At 37.3% G+C, this 17,078-nt stretch overlaps 1 protein-coding gene across 3 annotated transcripts in view; it reads right to left on the bottom strand.

Annotated features, from left to right (window-relative positions):
- GPD2 (glycerol-3-phosphate dehydrogenase 2) overlaps positions 1 to 17,078 on the bottom strand; it is a 163,635-nt gene that overhangs the window by 28,417 nt on the left and 118,140 nt on the right. For all 3 annotated transcript variants that reach the window (XM_055396939.2, XM_055396938.2, XM_055396937.2), the window contains exons 7-9: positions 10,895 to 11,059; positions 10,001 to 10,145; positions 3,122 to 3,315 (exon numbers count right to left, since the gene is read on the bottom strand). In XM_055396939.2, the coding sequence (XP_055252914.2) occupies positions 3,122 to 3,315; positions 10,001 to 10,145; positions 10,895 to 11,059 (504 nt within the window). The remainder of the gene's footprint in view (positions 1 to 3,121; positions 3,316 to 10,000; positions 10,146 to 10,894; positions 11,060 to 17,078) is intronic.

The following is a 17,078-nucleotide window of genomic DNA, read 5'->3' as shown; positions in this document are numbered from 1 at the left end:
AAATAAAACTAATAAGGTTGTTATGAGGAATCAGATAATATAAGCAATAGGCTTAGCAGAGTGTCTTGCATAAAAAGCTCTCCATGATGGTAGAGTTTTTAAAAATAAAGCACGCATTACCTACTGAGGAAAAATAAGATTAAAATATGTGCAGCAACATCATGTAGTCAAAAAGACTGAATGGGGCCTGAAGCTGAGTTTCACTTTCACATTTCATCAGTATAGAAGAGAATATCAGGTTTCACCAAAATTCCTTGGAAAAAATACAAATGAGAATGCCTTTACTTTGAAAATAGACATACTTTAGCTAACTAGGACTCTACCAAGACTGAAGGTACTTCCTCATATACTCTGAGGACTTCAGTCCAATAAATAAGGATGAAAAGAAACCATAAAGAATCATTGTGGCTGAACTGCTTTCAAAAGGATAAGCTGATCAGGAGGAAAGGTGTGATAGATGGTGACATGGGGAAATAAACGAAGTACAAGCAAGAGCTGTCACTTCTGCTTTCATCCTGGATGTTTGCTACCTAGAGAACTCTTAATGTCAAGATTCCTGAGACCACCAGTGGAAAGGCGATTTATAGTGTCCACATATTAATGCCATTTACAGTGTCCACATATTAATTTCAATCCGTTTTTACAAAAAAAGCAAAGTTGACAAAATTCTTGGTTAGTTTCACCAATTAACCTGACTACCAAAAGGTATGTTAACTGAAAAGCCCTCTACAGACCAAGGAGGTCCTCGCTGGTATTACCAAGTCCTCTATTCATTAATAAGCAGAGTAAAAGTGAGGGGTATAGGCTTGGTGTCTGTTCTAGCCCAAGGCTCATTTCACTAGTGGAAATCCCTACCCATGATATGGGCACAGCAGCTTCTTGGAACCTATACCTGTTTCCAGCACATCCAGTCTCTGGGCACATATAAGCAGTTAGATTTCTCATTCGTGCATCTGAACTTTAAGAATTTGGAACCTGTCAACTATAGCTCTCTGCTCTTGAATTAATTTTGTTTCTTGCTCTAGCAGTCTAAACTTCCTTCTCTTGGAATCCAATATAAACCCACTTTTAAAAAATATATCCAGGTAAATGTGAAATAAAGCAGGATTTAGTAACAATAATCAATTCATTAAAGTACAGTCATACCCAGATGAAGCTCCTTCTATCTCACAAAATGAGGGGGAAAAGTATCAAAATGAAATTGCAATGGATATTAAACTGGGCATAACTATTTCTTAAATAACTGTGTGTGAGTATGTGTGTGAAAAGAGTATAAATTTAGCCACATAGATGTCAATTACATGTACTTAACATATTTATACTATTATTACAGATATCCAAAGAGACTCTACTCAAAATGAAATTACAACCATTATTTGAAATTAGAAGAAACTGAAACTATATAATATGGATCAATCAATCAAACTAGGAGAATCTGCTAAACCACTTTGTAAAGCAGTTTGTTTTGTTTGACTGCAAATGTGTGATCACATAATGAAAAAAATTCCTTGGGAAAAAGGATTCATAGATGCTATTGAGTCACATTAAGATAAAAACTGTATCCTTGCATGGCCTCCATTGAAGCCAACATTATAGGAGATTCCTGATATAAACAGAGGATGACTATTTTTCAAATATCTTAAATTTTGTACTTTCATATAAAAAGATTTTCAAATGGCTACTAGCATCAAAAACCTTGAAAGTACCTAATTCATTTTGATTTAAAATAATCATAAGTGGCATACTAGATGTATATAACAAGCCTTGAAACTGAATAAAGAATCCTTACCCTTAAGGAGTTCCAAGTGAGAATATATCTTACATTATTGCCTATTATACACCATTGTGATATACTAGCTCAGTGCTCTAAGGGACTACAAAAGATAGGTGGTTTCTGAAGTATAAATAATATTTTGCCAAAATGAGAACTTGGGGGAAAGACTATCCAAGAGCAAGACTTCGACCTACATAAACAAGGCATGAAGATTTAAAAGTGCATGGCCTGATTTGGAAATAGTAAGTCACGCAATATAATTAAATGATTAAATGCACAAAGGTGGAGCAGTTGAACGCAAACCTGCCAAGACAAGTCATGAAAAGCCTTAGATTCCCTATGAGAGAGTTTAATAACTTCGCTAGTTAATGATGAGACATCAAAGGGATATTTTTGTGAAGGGAAGTGATGATCAGAACTGTGTCTTATAGAGTTCTGACAGAAGGACCAGACCAGCTGAGGACAGAGACCCGATACACGAAAGCTAGTTAGGGGGTCAGGGCAACTGGTTCAGTGAAATATGACGCAGGTTTGAGCCTGGGCAATGGAAGCGAGAGGGGACTTACATGATACTTCAGAGTAAACAGAGATGGGAATTGGACTGGATGTAGAAAGAGAAGAATCAACAAAGATAAGCATGCCATTCCAGCCTGGTGACTAGATGGTTGGTGAGGTTATTAAGTGAGATAGGAAAAAATGTTGGAAAACTTTTGAAAGTACCGTGGATTTAAAAAAAGGCATTATACCATATATATCCACTGGAGAAAACACTATGACACCCAAGTTAAAAGAAGGCATGTTCAAATGAGCACTGGAAAGAAGTGAACTTTATCTTTTTGAATTAAGACAGCATACTTATTAGCTAAATCCATAGTTAATATTCCAGTTTCCACATAGTAACAGCTCACTAAATTTCTTATAATACATTCCTCCATCCTCTCATTTCTCTAACTAATTCTTTCCTATGGGTATCCTAGATTTGTAAATCATACCTTCACAAGCTCTAGACATTAGTGATGCAAACATTTCATACTTTCCTAGAAAAGCATGGGTGTTTAGAGCTCTGCTGTATTGGCACTCCAATCTTGCTATTAGAAATGACCAGAAGAGGATGGTATGCGTTTCATGTGGATATAGGAAGTGGAGAGGGGGAAAAAGGCAACTTCTTCCTATTGTGTTATGCCTTGGCCTTCATAAGGCTTCAAGAAGAAGTGGTCAGTACCTAAGAGTCAGAGCCAGCTAGGTGTGAAGATGAGTCAGTGGGGGCGCATGGCAGTTACCTAGTGAAAGGGGGATGGTGTGGGAGATATAGAAGAGGGAGAGTAAACTTAAAGGAATGCATGTTACCTTCAACGTCACAACTCAAGTAGTTACGCACTTCATTCAAAATGAAGTTGATGTCTTCTTCAGAAGGAATGGGATGGTGTGTAACATCAGTTGGAGTGTCGGTAGTGCCAGCTATAGTCATCTTTTGCCAGGGCAAGAAGAAAATAACTCTCCCATCACTGGTCGCTGGGTCAAGAAGTCCCATACTCTCTGGGCTGGGGTGAAAAGAAAGGGTCACATATTTCTGAAGTCAGCCAGAGTTTGATCTTAATCTGCATTCTAAAACATTTTATTCACTAATTCTCATATAAGCAAACTAGGAACAAACAAACTATTACTTTGACTGCCTCTAACCTAATCTAGAAATTCCTAAAAGAAAAAAAATGGTAATACAAAGGAATGAAGCAAGTGTTATTATAATAATATTCCAAAGGAAAACCAGCAATGCAAGGTGAGTTAAGTAGGTGGACTTCAATCCGATTCTTTGGGTTTTTGGATCCCTTGCACCATTCACATCAGAAAATGTCAGCAGGATAAATGCCTATAATTTCTTTCATGATGATCACTTAAGAATAGTTCTTCAACCTTTTTTCAAGCTCATGGAAAGTATTTTCCTGGGACATTTGACATTTGGTACATCTTTCAGTATAAGGTCTGAGAAGTCTGTGAGAAAAGTGAAGGGTCTAACTTTCTAGAAACTAAAATGTAATCAAAAAGTTCTTTACTTTTTTGTGCCTGAATAAGCTTATACCACTTCACCAAATATGAGATTTCTTACTTTATTTCAATTTTACTGAAATCTCAAGAAATGCATCCAGGAGAAAAGGGCTCAGTTTTCTACTACTACCTGGATAACAGTATACTTGGATAAGATCTAAAAGGAGAGAAATATTTTAGCAATGAAAATCTTTAAATAGGCAGAAGATGCCAGTGTATTATACTACTAAATTAAGCTTTAAGGACCCCTCTTCTGCCAGACCAAAATCTTCAAAAATATTAAGAAAATACCTACTTAATATTCTAAAACCAAACTGTAAAACACACTTGCAAGAAGAGGCAACTGAAAATAAACACTGACAAAACCTGCCCAGTTGTGTTATTGAATCATTAGTAACTGTTGTTTTAATGGATTCATTAACCATTCTAAAATTTTGGAGATGTTGTTAAAATGGCAGGAGGAATCTCAAAGTGTCATTTTCAAATGAACTTTGAAACTTCATTTTCAAACTTCATTTGAACACTGCAAATCTTCAGATAGCTGAATTCCACTGAATTCTCATAAGGAACCAATGTTAAAGGTACTTTCTGTAAATATATTTTCAGATTCTATTAATATTATTTCTTAAATATGAAATATAATTCTATTTGGTTTCAATAAGTTCCAAAAATCCCTGTTATGCTCACACATTTTAAAGGATATACAGTCAACTATTCATAGTTATCTTTCTCTTAAAATTAAAAAAACAAGAAACTCAAGATTCAAATGTGTAAGGATGAGAGTCTGAATACTGTTTTAAAAGCAAACCAAAAATGACTTTTTTATGAAAAAGAAATCCATAGTCAGTATAGTTAATGCCATCTTCTTCTTTGAAACTACAAGGAGTAATAATACTTCTTTGCAAAGACTCATCAGCCCCATGAAATGCCTGCCATGTCCATACAGCATTTGTAGAAAGAAATCACTATCTGTAGTCTACATAAGACACAGGAGAGAGTAGGCTTCAATTCTTCTATTCAGCACATGCAAAAATCACCCCAAAGTATGTCAATCATTTAAACCTTCAGTGAGGATCTCATCTTCACTCAGGGTTACTTAAAGTAATTTTACTTTCAAAAAATACACTGAAAGCTATAAATATCGCGTATTTTCAGTCTCTGTATGTCTAAAGTTCTCCTTTGTACTTGCCATAAAACTTGCTAAAGATCTTAAAAGAAACTAGTTAAAATATGCTTTGTAAGCACCTAATTTGATCCTGGGTTGATATGCCCTTAGATTAAACACATCACTTTGTGACAGAAATTATCTCATGAGTTCAAACTTGCAATCTGGTTCAGTTCAGTTCAGTTCAGTTCAGTCGCTCAGTTGTGTCTGACTCTCTGCGACCCCATGAATCACAGCACACCAGGCCTCCCTGTCCATCACCAACTCCCGGAGTTCACTCAAACTCATGTCCACAGAGTCGGTGATGCCATCCAGCCATCTCATTCTCCGTCGTCCCCTTCTCCTCCCGCCCCCAACCTTTCCCAGCATCAGAGTCTTTTCCAGTGAGTCAACTAGTTCTATATTGAAACAAAAGGATAAATTCCATATTCTAAAATTTAAGGAACAAATTACAAGTTGGTATTAATATATATATGACCATTTTATGGGCCAGATACTATGTGATGTATCTAAGCAACTCAATAAACTTGATCAACTTCAGCATAAGATTATAATATTCAGCAACTGAGACATGAAATGATGTTGGAAAAGCACAACTACTGAATCTTTTAAAACCTTTTGGTGCAATAAAACCAGTTTAAAGGGTGAACGTGATAGTTACCAACACACACATAACTGGAACCTGTAGAGAATCAACAGCTTAAGTGAAGACATATGTGTCAAACATAAAATTAACAAGCACAGAGGGAAGACAAAGCTATTAATGAATGGTATAAAAATTTAAGAATCCACTTGGAAATACTTCTCATCAGTTCTAAATTACCTAATTCATAACTCACCCTTAGAGAAAAGTTTGTTTTCTTACGAAGAATTAATTCTGTGAGGTCGCACAGAAGTTTGAAAATGGCTGTCAACTATAGCGATGGTATGTACAATGTGGTGAGGCATAGGTCTTTTCTCAATATGTATAATTCACTTGACATCAGCAGAAGACGCTTGCTGCTAATTTATGTGTGTGTCTAGGATTAGATGTAATGAAAATTTTTCTCATGCAGACCACTGCCATCCTGAAGTACCCTTATTTAAACTGAAATCAATTTATTGTTAACTACTCAGCAATCAGCGTTGGTACCAGCAGTATGCATACACATTATGGAAAAAAAAATTGACCTCTCATCAGTAGTAAAAAGCATCTGTAGGCTAAAAGGAGGAGACAACTATTTTCATGTATTTCAGTCATTTGATGTATTATAGTTGCTCTTGTAAGATCATCTACCCACAACTCTGATGAAAATTCCAGATTTTTTTAAATTTTTAATTGGAGGATAATTGCTTTATCGTGTTGTGTTGGTCTCTGCCACACAACAATGTGAATTTGTCATAAGTATACATATGTTCCCTCCTTCTTGAACCTCCTTCCCACCCCTCTAGGTTGTCACAGAGCCCCAGGTTGAGCTCCCCGGGTTATACAGCAACTTCTCGGTTCTTAATGTAAAGAGTGCCTTCAAAAGTAAATGATTTCTGTGTGTTGAGTTTTCTGAAAATAAAACAATCCAGAGAGAGAGAGAAAGCTGCTACGATGGCACAAGATAATTCCACATGTGGAATGTTAGTTAGGGTCATAATAAGCTTAATAAATGCCATAAAGAAACTCTGAAAATAGCCCAACAGGGTAGACTGCATACCTTGTCCTTATTCCCCATTTAGCTGCCCACACTCAATAAATCAGTGGCTTCTGAAGTCATCGTATTGTCAGACTGATCGGGTTCTAGTTGAAATGCTAGGCCTTAAGTTATTATCTGCTGGCTTATCAGGGCAGCACCATAAGGTCTTACTCATCTCTGAGGACCCAGAAGAACCCTTGAGTTACAGCTGTTGAGTGAAGACTGACTGAGAAGTCCAGAGAGCTATTTCAGTCTGAGATCTCCTGACCTCACCCACCCAAGAGAACAGTTTGATACGGAGAGAAAAACTGTCCCTCGGATGCCAGCGATACAGCTGCTCTAAGTCAGTACCGAAAGAGGGACCAAACACTTAACCCTGACTGTAATCCCAAACCAAGGGATTCATCTGCAAACAGAGACTGAACAGGAACTGGGCTGCCAGACACTCCTCTAAGGTTCCCCACAGGATGTTTAGTGCTTGTGGTTCAAGGTGCTAAAAACAGAGATATTAATTTCTCCCAAAGTAGAACGAGATCACTTACTGAATCTTAAACAGCCCCAGCTGTGACTAACACTTTTACAACTTACAGGCATGGGTCTGAAACTAATACCTAATTTTTAGGATTAAGAAAGACTTTCTGTTTTGAAAGTATTACATGCAGGTGATATATATTTATATTTCTTAAAAACCACCTATCTGCTCTCTTGTTAGCATATTATAAAGCATAGTATAGAACATATGTATAGCATGAGTTCCTTCATGAAAAAAAGTTTAAAAGGATATACATTTGTGCAAGCATAAACATAAAATTTTATGGAAGAAATCAGAAGGAAGCATTATTGAAAACTGAAGCTGGGGACATGAGGAAAAGAGGGAGACTTTCACTTTTCATTCTATATCTTTCTATTTTTCTATAGCGATTACTTTTATTTTTGTCTACAGGAGTTATCTGGGCAGTAAAAAGAAAAATCATATTTTGTTTTATATTTTAATATCTATATATTTAAAATTCCTTTACAGGTATAAGATTAAAATTTTAATTAGAAAAAGGAACAATCTCAATTTGGGCAAGTTAACACAAAAAGTTAGTAGAACTCATCAAAAATTTACTGGTCATTATTATATACCAGATAATGTACCAGGTGCTGCGGATGTAGCAGTCAAGAAAATAAAGAAAAAATAAACAAAGGAACATTCAAAATGTACACAAATTAGGAACTACCGTGAGAGAAGGAATCAGAACCTGAAAATGAGCAGCTTCCCAAAGTTGCACAGTTAACAAGAGGTAACGTGATGAACAAACCAGGAAGTTCTCTACCAAGGTATCACCTTATCTTACTCTTCATACTGTCTTTGTCTGTATACTTCAAAGAGTAGAATGTCTTCACATTTTAACGACAGGCAAACTAAGGGTTTACAGAATAAAGTGGCTTGTCCCAAACTGTCATTATGAAGTGGCAGAAATAACATAGGGAATAATACAGAATACTAACGTGTCCTCCAATGTCATGGGACAATAGCAAAGAAGACACGAAACACAACGCACAAGCAAGATCTAAGCAAATGTAAGGACTGTGGTGATGTGTGTGTGTCTGTGCTTCAGGTACTACATCTGTACTCCAACAGATGCTAAAAAAAAAGTGCTTCCAAAAACTTACAAACTAGCTGACCTTGCAAATTTTTACCCAACACAAAATAAATGCATGTAATTGTGTCTGAAACTATTTTTGAAAACCTCTATATACAAGAAACATTTGCAACACGTACGTGTATTTACTTCTCTCCTTTTCATTTGAACTAAACTTCTGCTTAACAGTTTTTAAAACTCTATTATGCACCACTGCATAAGTTTTTATTATTGAGATTGGAAGCACCATGGTCTCTACATTTCTAAGTGAAAACACTAATGACTGTCTATTAATTATATGTAGACATTTAAAACACGACAAAGAAACCTTGGAAGTTTGTGGATACGAAATTTTGTTAATATTCTTCTTGGTAGAAGTGTGTTATCTTTCTCATTAGAAGTGTGCTTGGTATAATATCTTGGACTCTCTTCAAGAAGACTTAGTGGAAAACTACCTAATAAGGCAGCATCATCTATTCCGTAGTGGGACAGCATTCTAGAAGAATGCAGATATTAAATGAAATATCATGGATCTGTATATCTGTTTCATCAAATATTAAAAAATATGTCTTTTATGGAAAATTATTAGAATACAGAAGCGATAACTCCCATTCCAACCACTTACCTAGAAATTATAATCTTTTACTCATAATCACATCACCTAGAGACAATCACCATTGGTATTTAAAATACTTCTTTTCATCTTTTTCTAGATACTTATATAATGTTTGATCATGTTACACTTATACTCTTGTATCCTCCACTCTAAATTAACATTGTATCTCTAGGGTTTTCCTAGGACACAAAAATTATTCAGAATTTTTAATGGTCATATAATACTTCTTTGTGCAAATACACCATAATTTATTTATCCATCCTCCTAAGGTTAGAAACTGATGTGGTTTTTAATATTTTTCAACTACAAATGATGTCTTAATGAATACCTTGAGCATAAATCATGATTTCATGGAATTATGTACTAGTTTGCCTATTAGATTACCACATATGGAAATAAAAATGTTCCATATTCATCATGGACACATGAACTTTTCCCCGGATATTTTGAAATGTACATTAGGGATAATCATTATCAGTTTCTTGGGATCATACATGTTTCTTTTCAAATTTATTAAAAATAAAAAATACTAAAAATTCAAATGCACATAAAAATTGCAGTTTCATCTGCATCACCCCACTCAAAGGATTTTCAATTAATAGCTGTTCTTAATTCATCTCTATCCCTGCCCGTTTCTCTACCTCTGATTATCCTTGCCAAAATGATAAATCAGAAATTATAAATTATTTTTCAAAATATATTTCAAAATTTATAAACATAAGAATACTTGGTCCTCATTTTCAGATTCTTCATAAGCAAGTCTGGGTATTTTATAAAATGAACTTTTTAGTGTTTTCATGTAAATGTCTTTTAAATTAATTTTAGGGTTTTCATGAAAATTAAAATTCAAAAATACTTAGCCTCTGATGATGAGTACACTGAAAAAAAGTATAAAAACAGATTCCAAATCACTAACTCATAGAAAGGAGTATTGCCATAAAAACTAAGACATTCTCAAGCCTGGTTTGGAATTTGTGTTTGGAAGAGCTTTTTTTTCACTCACAGTGAGCTAGACCATCTATTGTTAAGAAAGGGAAGCTACAAGAATACGTGTAGGCAATTTCTGGCGGCCCTTCTCTGGCTACGATGCATGAGCGGGAACGCGGGTACCTGTAGTAACCAGGCATCACAATGTGGACGCCAGCACTCGGCTGGCAGATAGCTGCGGTGTCCTTATCATCCATTTTGCGCACGGTGTCTGTGAAAGGTCCCGTGGCGTTGATAACACACTTGGCTCTCACATCAAATTCCTCCCCTGTGAAAGAGAGCAGTGTCAGTCACACACCCCGTTTGTTTCTCTGCTCACGGATGCTTTAGATTATTAATTCATCTATTAACTTATGGTGGAGCATACATCATCACTTGAGTGATACAGGCAACCAGAGTCATGGAGAAGCCACACAACAGGCCTGAATGTGAGTACATTTAACCAAAAACAAGTCCAAACTGCAGGAAAAAAAGCACGCTGCTTTTTCATTTCCGCTCTCATTCCAGTTTGCAAAATGCCTGGCATTCAAGTGCCAAATAAGAAGAAAGTGAGTAAAAGAGCTGCTTTCTCCTTAAAACTCAAAAGTGTGAGCAGTGGTTTTGAAGGAAACGACGTAATTCTGAAACTTCGCCCACGTGGCCACAAAACACCAAAGTTAAAGTGATTGACTTGAATGGCACGTAAACACACTGCTTCTGTCACCTAAAGGATACTTTTTGAAACTTGCCACATTTATTGACTTTTCTTAATAACATGTTTTTGTAAAGAAAACATAATGCATTCATAGCTGTGGGAATTTCGCAGACATTATTATCAAGATCATCATTAATGTTTAACACAAAGAGGAGAAAAAATGGCCAGGTTCCACCAAGGAAAATTTTCATGTGAAACCAGTTGTTGTTGACAATAAGGAATATAGGTAATAGGACTCTGAAATCTGGCTTCAATAAAAGAGAAGTGATTGTACAGACAAACCAAGATGCTAAGAAATCTGCCCTGCCGGAGCCTTCGCATACCTGTGAGCACATCCTTACACCGTGCACCGCTCACGCGCTCTTTCCCTGTCTGGGGGTCTGTCTTCTTGAGCAAACTCATGACCTCCATGTAATTGGCCGTGGCAGCCCCATACCTGGCAGCAGTGAGAGCAATGGCAAGGTTCATCCGTGCGTCGTTGTGTTGTCCTGCAGCGGGAGAAAGCATCAGAGGAGGGACAGGAGTCACCTCAAGCCACAGACTGGTGGTATAGAAGTGTGTCACAACAGATATGTCACATCTGTCCCTGTCACGTGGAATATACTTGATGGCTGGTCAGCTCTACAGGCATGATTTGGAAATACATGGTCATTCTCTGTCAGGCATTTACCTGCCACTTCTGCAATTGCACTTTGTGTACCACAGGGGATGCAAAGTCTCCCTTTCCTACAGAGCTCACATCAATTATCTGCAAGTTAAGAAATAAGCAATTATTCTCTCCATTTGGGAACATATGCATATGTCAGGCTTTTCCTAATACAGACAACCCGTACACATGAAAGTGAAGTAATTCAAAACTTCAGAATATTTGACACCCCAACTGGTGTTTATTAACAATTTTTATGAATACGTGCTCTATCTAATATTCAAAATCAAGAGCTTATTCTTCCATAGAGAATCTCTCAGTATTCTATAAAAGGAGTTTCCTGGGTTTGAATTTCGATCAGAGCTCCTTAAAATGTTAACTTTTTGTTTTTCGTCGTACGTAAAAGGTAAGAAATTAAGCAGGGCAAAATTTAATTACAGAACAATTCCTACCTGTATTGTTAAAGATTTATTGCTGAAAAATCTTAGTTAAAGAAAACTGAGGGGGAGGCGAAGCAGGGAAAGATGATTAATCACTTTAAAATACTGGCATCACTAGAGACTTTTTCTATTTATTATTGCCAGTGGAGTTAACGCTGACCAGGAAGAATTACTCTACATCGCAGGGGCCAGGTTCCCTGTGCCCTGAATAATTAATTACACAGGACTAGATGTATTGAAGCAGAGTTCCAATCCCCACACACTGGGATCAGTTCTATCAAGATAATGCTGATAAAGGGATGAGTTTATAATGGATACTGTTGCTGATGCATGCTGCCGGCATACCAGGCACTGAGTATAAATGGTTTATGTAAAGCTTCTTCCTTGTGGTTCAGTGTGTGCCGGGTCAGAAGCACCACAGGTAATCGGCTGTAGCTAAAAGGGCACAGTTATAAAGACAGAATCAATGGCAGGACTCTGCCGCCCCTCCCCACAGACATCTTATTCCAGAACTGCTACACTAACGCAATCAGCCAAGAACCTTTCCCTCAAAATTAAAGTCTCTATCAAGTTAAGAATATACATTACACCTCGACATGCAAAATGAGGAGTTATTTTATCCAAAGATGAATAGAATGAAAGCAGAAGAAAGGAAACAACAGCAGCGGCAGCTGAACTTTAAGTGGAAAGAGTAGAGGGGCAGCATTTCTATCAATTTCACCTAGCATGACCCTAATGGTGCAGTTAAAATAGTAGGTATGTTTAAGTTTAAGAAACTGACTTTTATTAATGTGGCCTCATTTAAAATTAGAAAATATGATCCAAAGTTAAAAGCATGAAAACAGATTATACATCTAAATTAAAGATGTACCCATCCCACCGAATCTTTCTAGTACATAACAATGAAACATTTAAGGGGTAGAGATGGCTGGATGGCATCACCGACTCGATGGACAGGAGTTTGAGTGAACTCCGGGAGCTGGTGATGGACAGGGAGGCCTGGCGGTCTGTGATTCATGGGTTCGCAAAGAGTCGGACACGACTGAGTGACTGAACTGAACTGAACTGAACAAGAAATCCAAGTCATGTTCTTATGGTAGGAAAACTCTCACCAATGCAAATGTGCCTCGACTTAGACACAGGGAGAGAAAGCCACATGTAAATCAACTATTTTAAATCCTATATGACATCACTGTTCCTAGGAACCAGGCAGAAATCCATTTATTAAATGATAGATCCCTTTGTGAAGTGATATATTGTTGTTATTGTTTAGTCACTAAGTAGTATCCTGCTCTTTGCAACCCCATGGACTGTAGCCCAGCAGTCTCCTCTGTCCATGGGATTCTCTAGGCAAGAAGACTGGAGTGGGTTGCCATTTCCTTCTCCAGAGGATGTTTCTGACATCAGAGAATGCTTCTGACACCAGGGACTGAACCCACATCTGCACTGAAGCGGATTCTTTACCACTGAGCCTCCAGAGAAGCTCCTGTAAAGTGATATACTGTATATCTATTTAACGATCATCCAGTAATGAAATTAATTTTTGAAAATACACAATCTTTCTTTTAATATATTTTCCAATTATAGAATCTCATTGGAACAGTATTTGTATAGTTGTTCATCAGGCTCTATTGTTTCTATACTAAGATGTACCTCCTATACTAAGACACACCTCCTGAATTAGCTTCCAAATGCCAATACTTTTGAAGGTAAATAAGATGAACCTCAGTTAAAAATGTGAGGTGGAAACAAGTCTCTTTGCTCTTTATTTTGCACGCTCACCCTGATAACCCAGCAGCATGCCTTGACTCAAATCAGAAATGTCACTTATTTATGAAGGCTCTCCCTGCAATCTTCCACTCCCTTTATTCTTGAAAAAAATTATTTACAACTTCTTGAACATCCATGTCATTTCATACCTCCTTGCCTTTGTCCACATGAATTCTTTTGGCTGGAAAACCATTCTGGAAGCTTTAGACAACTCCTATTTCTCTCCCATGAGCTGACTCAAATATCTCCCCATAAAGAATTTCATTATCTGTATTGAACCCCTCCAAGGCCAAGTTGTTCATCCCATCTTCTGAATCCATGTTGTACCTTGTACATACCATTTCTACAGTCTTTATGAAACTAGTCATCCATGTATCCATCAACTTGAGAAAATGATAAGCCTTAGTTATGAGTCAGGCACCGTGACAAATGCAAGGAACCTAACGGTGAGAAAGATACAGGGATACTTCTGTTCTCCTGGAAGTAACATTCCACTGTAATTACTGGGTGATTTCCATGTCTCCTCAGCCTTGTCATGGGAAGGCAGGAAGTCTAACTTTTCATCTTTTCTCTTTCTCATTAGTACCAAGCACAGAACAGGTATTCAGGAAGTGTTAAATTTAGCCAAATTCCATTCAATGTGTTAAATAAACAGGTTTATTTATAGTCTTAGATTTTTACAGTCTTCCAGATTTATATAAATCTTATAGCCTTCATAGTATTATCTCTAACGATAAAACAGAATGCTTCGTCTAAAGTTAAAAAAAAAAATCAGTTTATCAGTAAGTTGGTGGCAATAAACTTAAGGGAAGCAGGGAAACCCCAGAAGTGTGTAAAATCTAAACTTAAACCGAAACTATCCCTCATATTTAAGGTGAATAAGTGAGGCAGAATGAGAAATGGATATGAATGATTCCCTCTAGACTTAACCCATAAGTTGCCCTGTGCTTCACTGGGAAATGCAAACACATTTATTATAAAAACTGAGGAATTAAGTAACCTGACTTTCTTCTGGGCCTAGGAGTTCACACCTCTACCCAGGAGTCCCCTTCTTTGCAGACATTAAGCTTAATTCAAGTACCTGCTTTGATTCAGGGCTGACCTCCCACACCCCGACCCACATTAAATTCACCCTTTACCCTGAGATACCCAGAGGCTCACAGTGTATGCTTCCTGTGATAAGTGGTATATGTTCATTATTCTTAACTAAATTCTCCCCAACTCCTTTTCATGACATTCTGAAAGGTATCTATATGCCTCCTGTAATTTTACTGCTGAAGAAAAAAGTTTTTGATAACACTGCATGTTATTGGAATGAAAACAATAATATCAACTCCGCCACCCAATTGATGTTTGGATTATTAAGTTTGGATTTTCAAATCCTTTTATTATTATCAAATCCTTTTCCTCAGAGCCAGGCAACACGAGACTATTCGCTGATCACTGAATCGCTTTACGCTGGCACTTACGCAAGGACCCAGACTGGGGCTGTGAAAATCTGTTTCCTACTCTGTTCTCCCTTTGCACTTGAAATCTTACATATGTGCACGTACTGAACTTACAACTCAGATGTGAGCAAGCAGATGAGAGGTGGGACTATAACTGTTTCTCCTTGTTTAGGAAAACAAAGTGTAAAATCTACCCACCAAAGAGAATGAAGGTCAGCAGTAACAGAGAAGGATTTTGCCTGAGTCCACAATGGCCTTGCACCCAGGATCGTGAGAGATATTTTAAAGTGAAAAACATTTTTAAGGTGTAATTCTCTACTATAAGATAGGTCTCAAATATAAACATTTTGGAGACAGAGCAGTATTAGAGGGTTTCAAAGTTTGGCAATTAAGTTAACATGCAAAATAGCTGGTAAAAAAAAAAAAAAGGTGGAGGGGGGGAGAGAGAGAAACAAGCATTGGATGTGTAAAGAATATGAAGAATGTATAAATATGAGAAAACCCCAACAAATTACCTGGCATTTTCCTGGTCCTTCAGGTCTAAAATTCCATGATGCCCTTAAACTCTACATACAATCTTCTTTTTTTACTGTTAAATGGTCATCTACATAGATAGTCACAGACCTATCCATGGACCCAGAAACCCATACAGAAAGTCTAATTGTTAGCAAAAAAAAAAAAGCTGATTAATTAAAATAATTAATATTTATTAAAATAATGTGGTCATAACTTTATCAATTAAAAAATGTGCTGAGAATATTTCTTTCCACCTCCCTGTGCCCTGACCTGGGTATTTTGCATTCACGTGATTTAGTCTAGCAAAGGGAAAAAGGATGCAGGAGGAAAAAGAATACCTCCCTGAAGCATTAATCCCATTTCTAACAAAATCCACAGGGCATATGCTTCATTGTCTCACACTGACAGTGACACAATAACCTAAGCTTCTTAACAGTCCAGCCAAGGTAATTAAAGGCTAAGGTGCCAAACTCAAACTGATTTAATAGAATCATTTAAAATACCCCTTTCTCATGGGAAAAGTGAAGTAGAGGCAGAGCAAAATAGGTGTGTGTATATATCTGTGTGAAAGCGATAAAAAATCCTGCTTTAAGTACGTAGGATGAGTAAGCTTGCAAAGAAAAAGTCAAATGAGAACATACTTTTCAGATAAATTATAACAACAATGCAGTCTCCCCCCAAAGTAAATTATTTATAAAAATTATTATTTGTGTGGGGAGTGGAGGGGGTCAGACAAACACATGAAGCAGTTTAGGAAGAATATGGTGGCTCAGACGGTAAAATGTCTGTCTACAATGCGGGAGACCCAGGTTCGATCCCTGGGTTGGGAAGATCCCCTGGAGAAGGAAATGGCAGTCCACTCCAGGACTATTGCTTGGAAAATCCCATGGACAGAGGAGCCTGGTAGGCTACAGTCCATGAGGTTACAGAGTCAGACATGACTGAGCGACTTCACTGTCACTTTCATACCTTAAAAGACACAGCAGAGAGCCTTCCCTGGTGGCTGAGAGGATAAGAATTTATCTGCCAATGCAGGAGACATGGGTTCGATCCCTGATCTGGGAAGATCCCACGTGCTAGGGAGGCAACTAAGTCCGTTTGCCACAACTACTGAGCCTGCGCTCTAGAGCCTGGAAACCACAACTACCGAAGCCACCCACTGTGACTAGAGGGTAGCCCCTGCTCTCTGCAACGAGAGAAGCAGCCCAGGCAGCAGTGAAGACCCAGCACCGCCAAAAACAAACAAATAAATAAAATTATTTTTAAAAAGATAAAGCAGAGAACGGCTCTGGATTGGGATAATGGGGTAACAAGTTTTGGGTGAGTCACTAACCTGGCTGGGGAATGCAGGTGATGCACTGCATTCCTCTGGGTTTCAGCATCCTATAAACAAAGAGAAGCTAGGTGGGCACCTCTGAAATTACACCATTGCACTGGCCAAAAGGTTTGTTCAAGTTTTTCTGTGACATGCTACGGAAAAGCCTGAATGAACTTTTGAGCCAACCAGGTAATAGCTACACTTCAACAGCTACCTATCTCAAGATTTCACTTCAATTTTATCCTCATTTGTGACTTCTCTGACTTTGTTTTTAAAAAGCACAGGATTAAAAAAGACCAAAAGATAAATGTTTTATAAAGACACCAGAAAAATAAAGTGAAAAATCATATTCTTCCATCGGATCTAGAA

The sequence above is a fragment of the Moschus berezovskii genome, chromosome 2 (assembly GCF_049115385.1).
Source record: "Moschus berezovskii isolate FMDL1 chromosome 2, NW_MosBer_1.0, whole genome shotgun sequence".
Lineage (NCBI taxonomy): Eukaryota > Metazoa > Chordata > Mammalia > Artiodactyla > Moschidae > Moschus > Moschus berezovskii.
The sequence above is the reverse complement of the archived record's forward strand: the minus strand, read 5'-3'. Positions and strand labels throughout refer to the sequence as shown.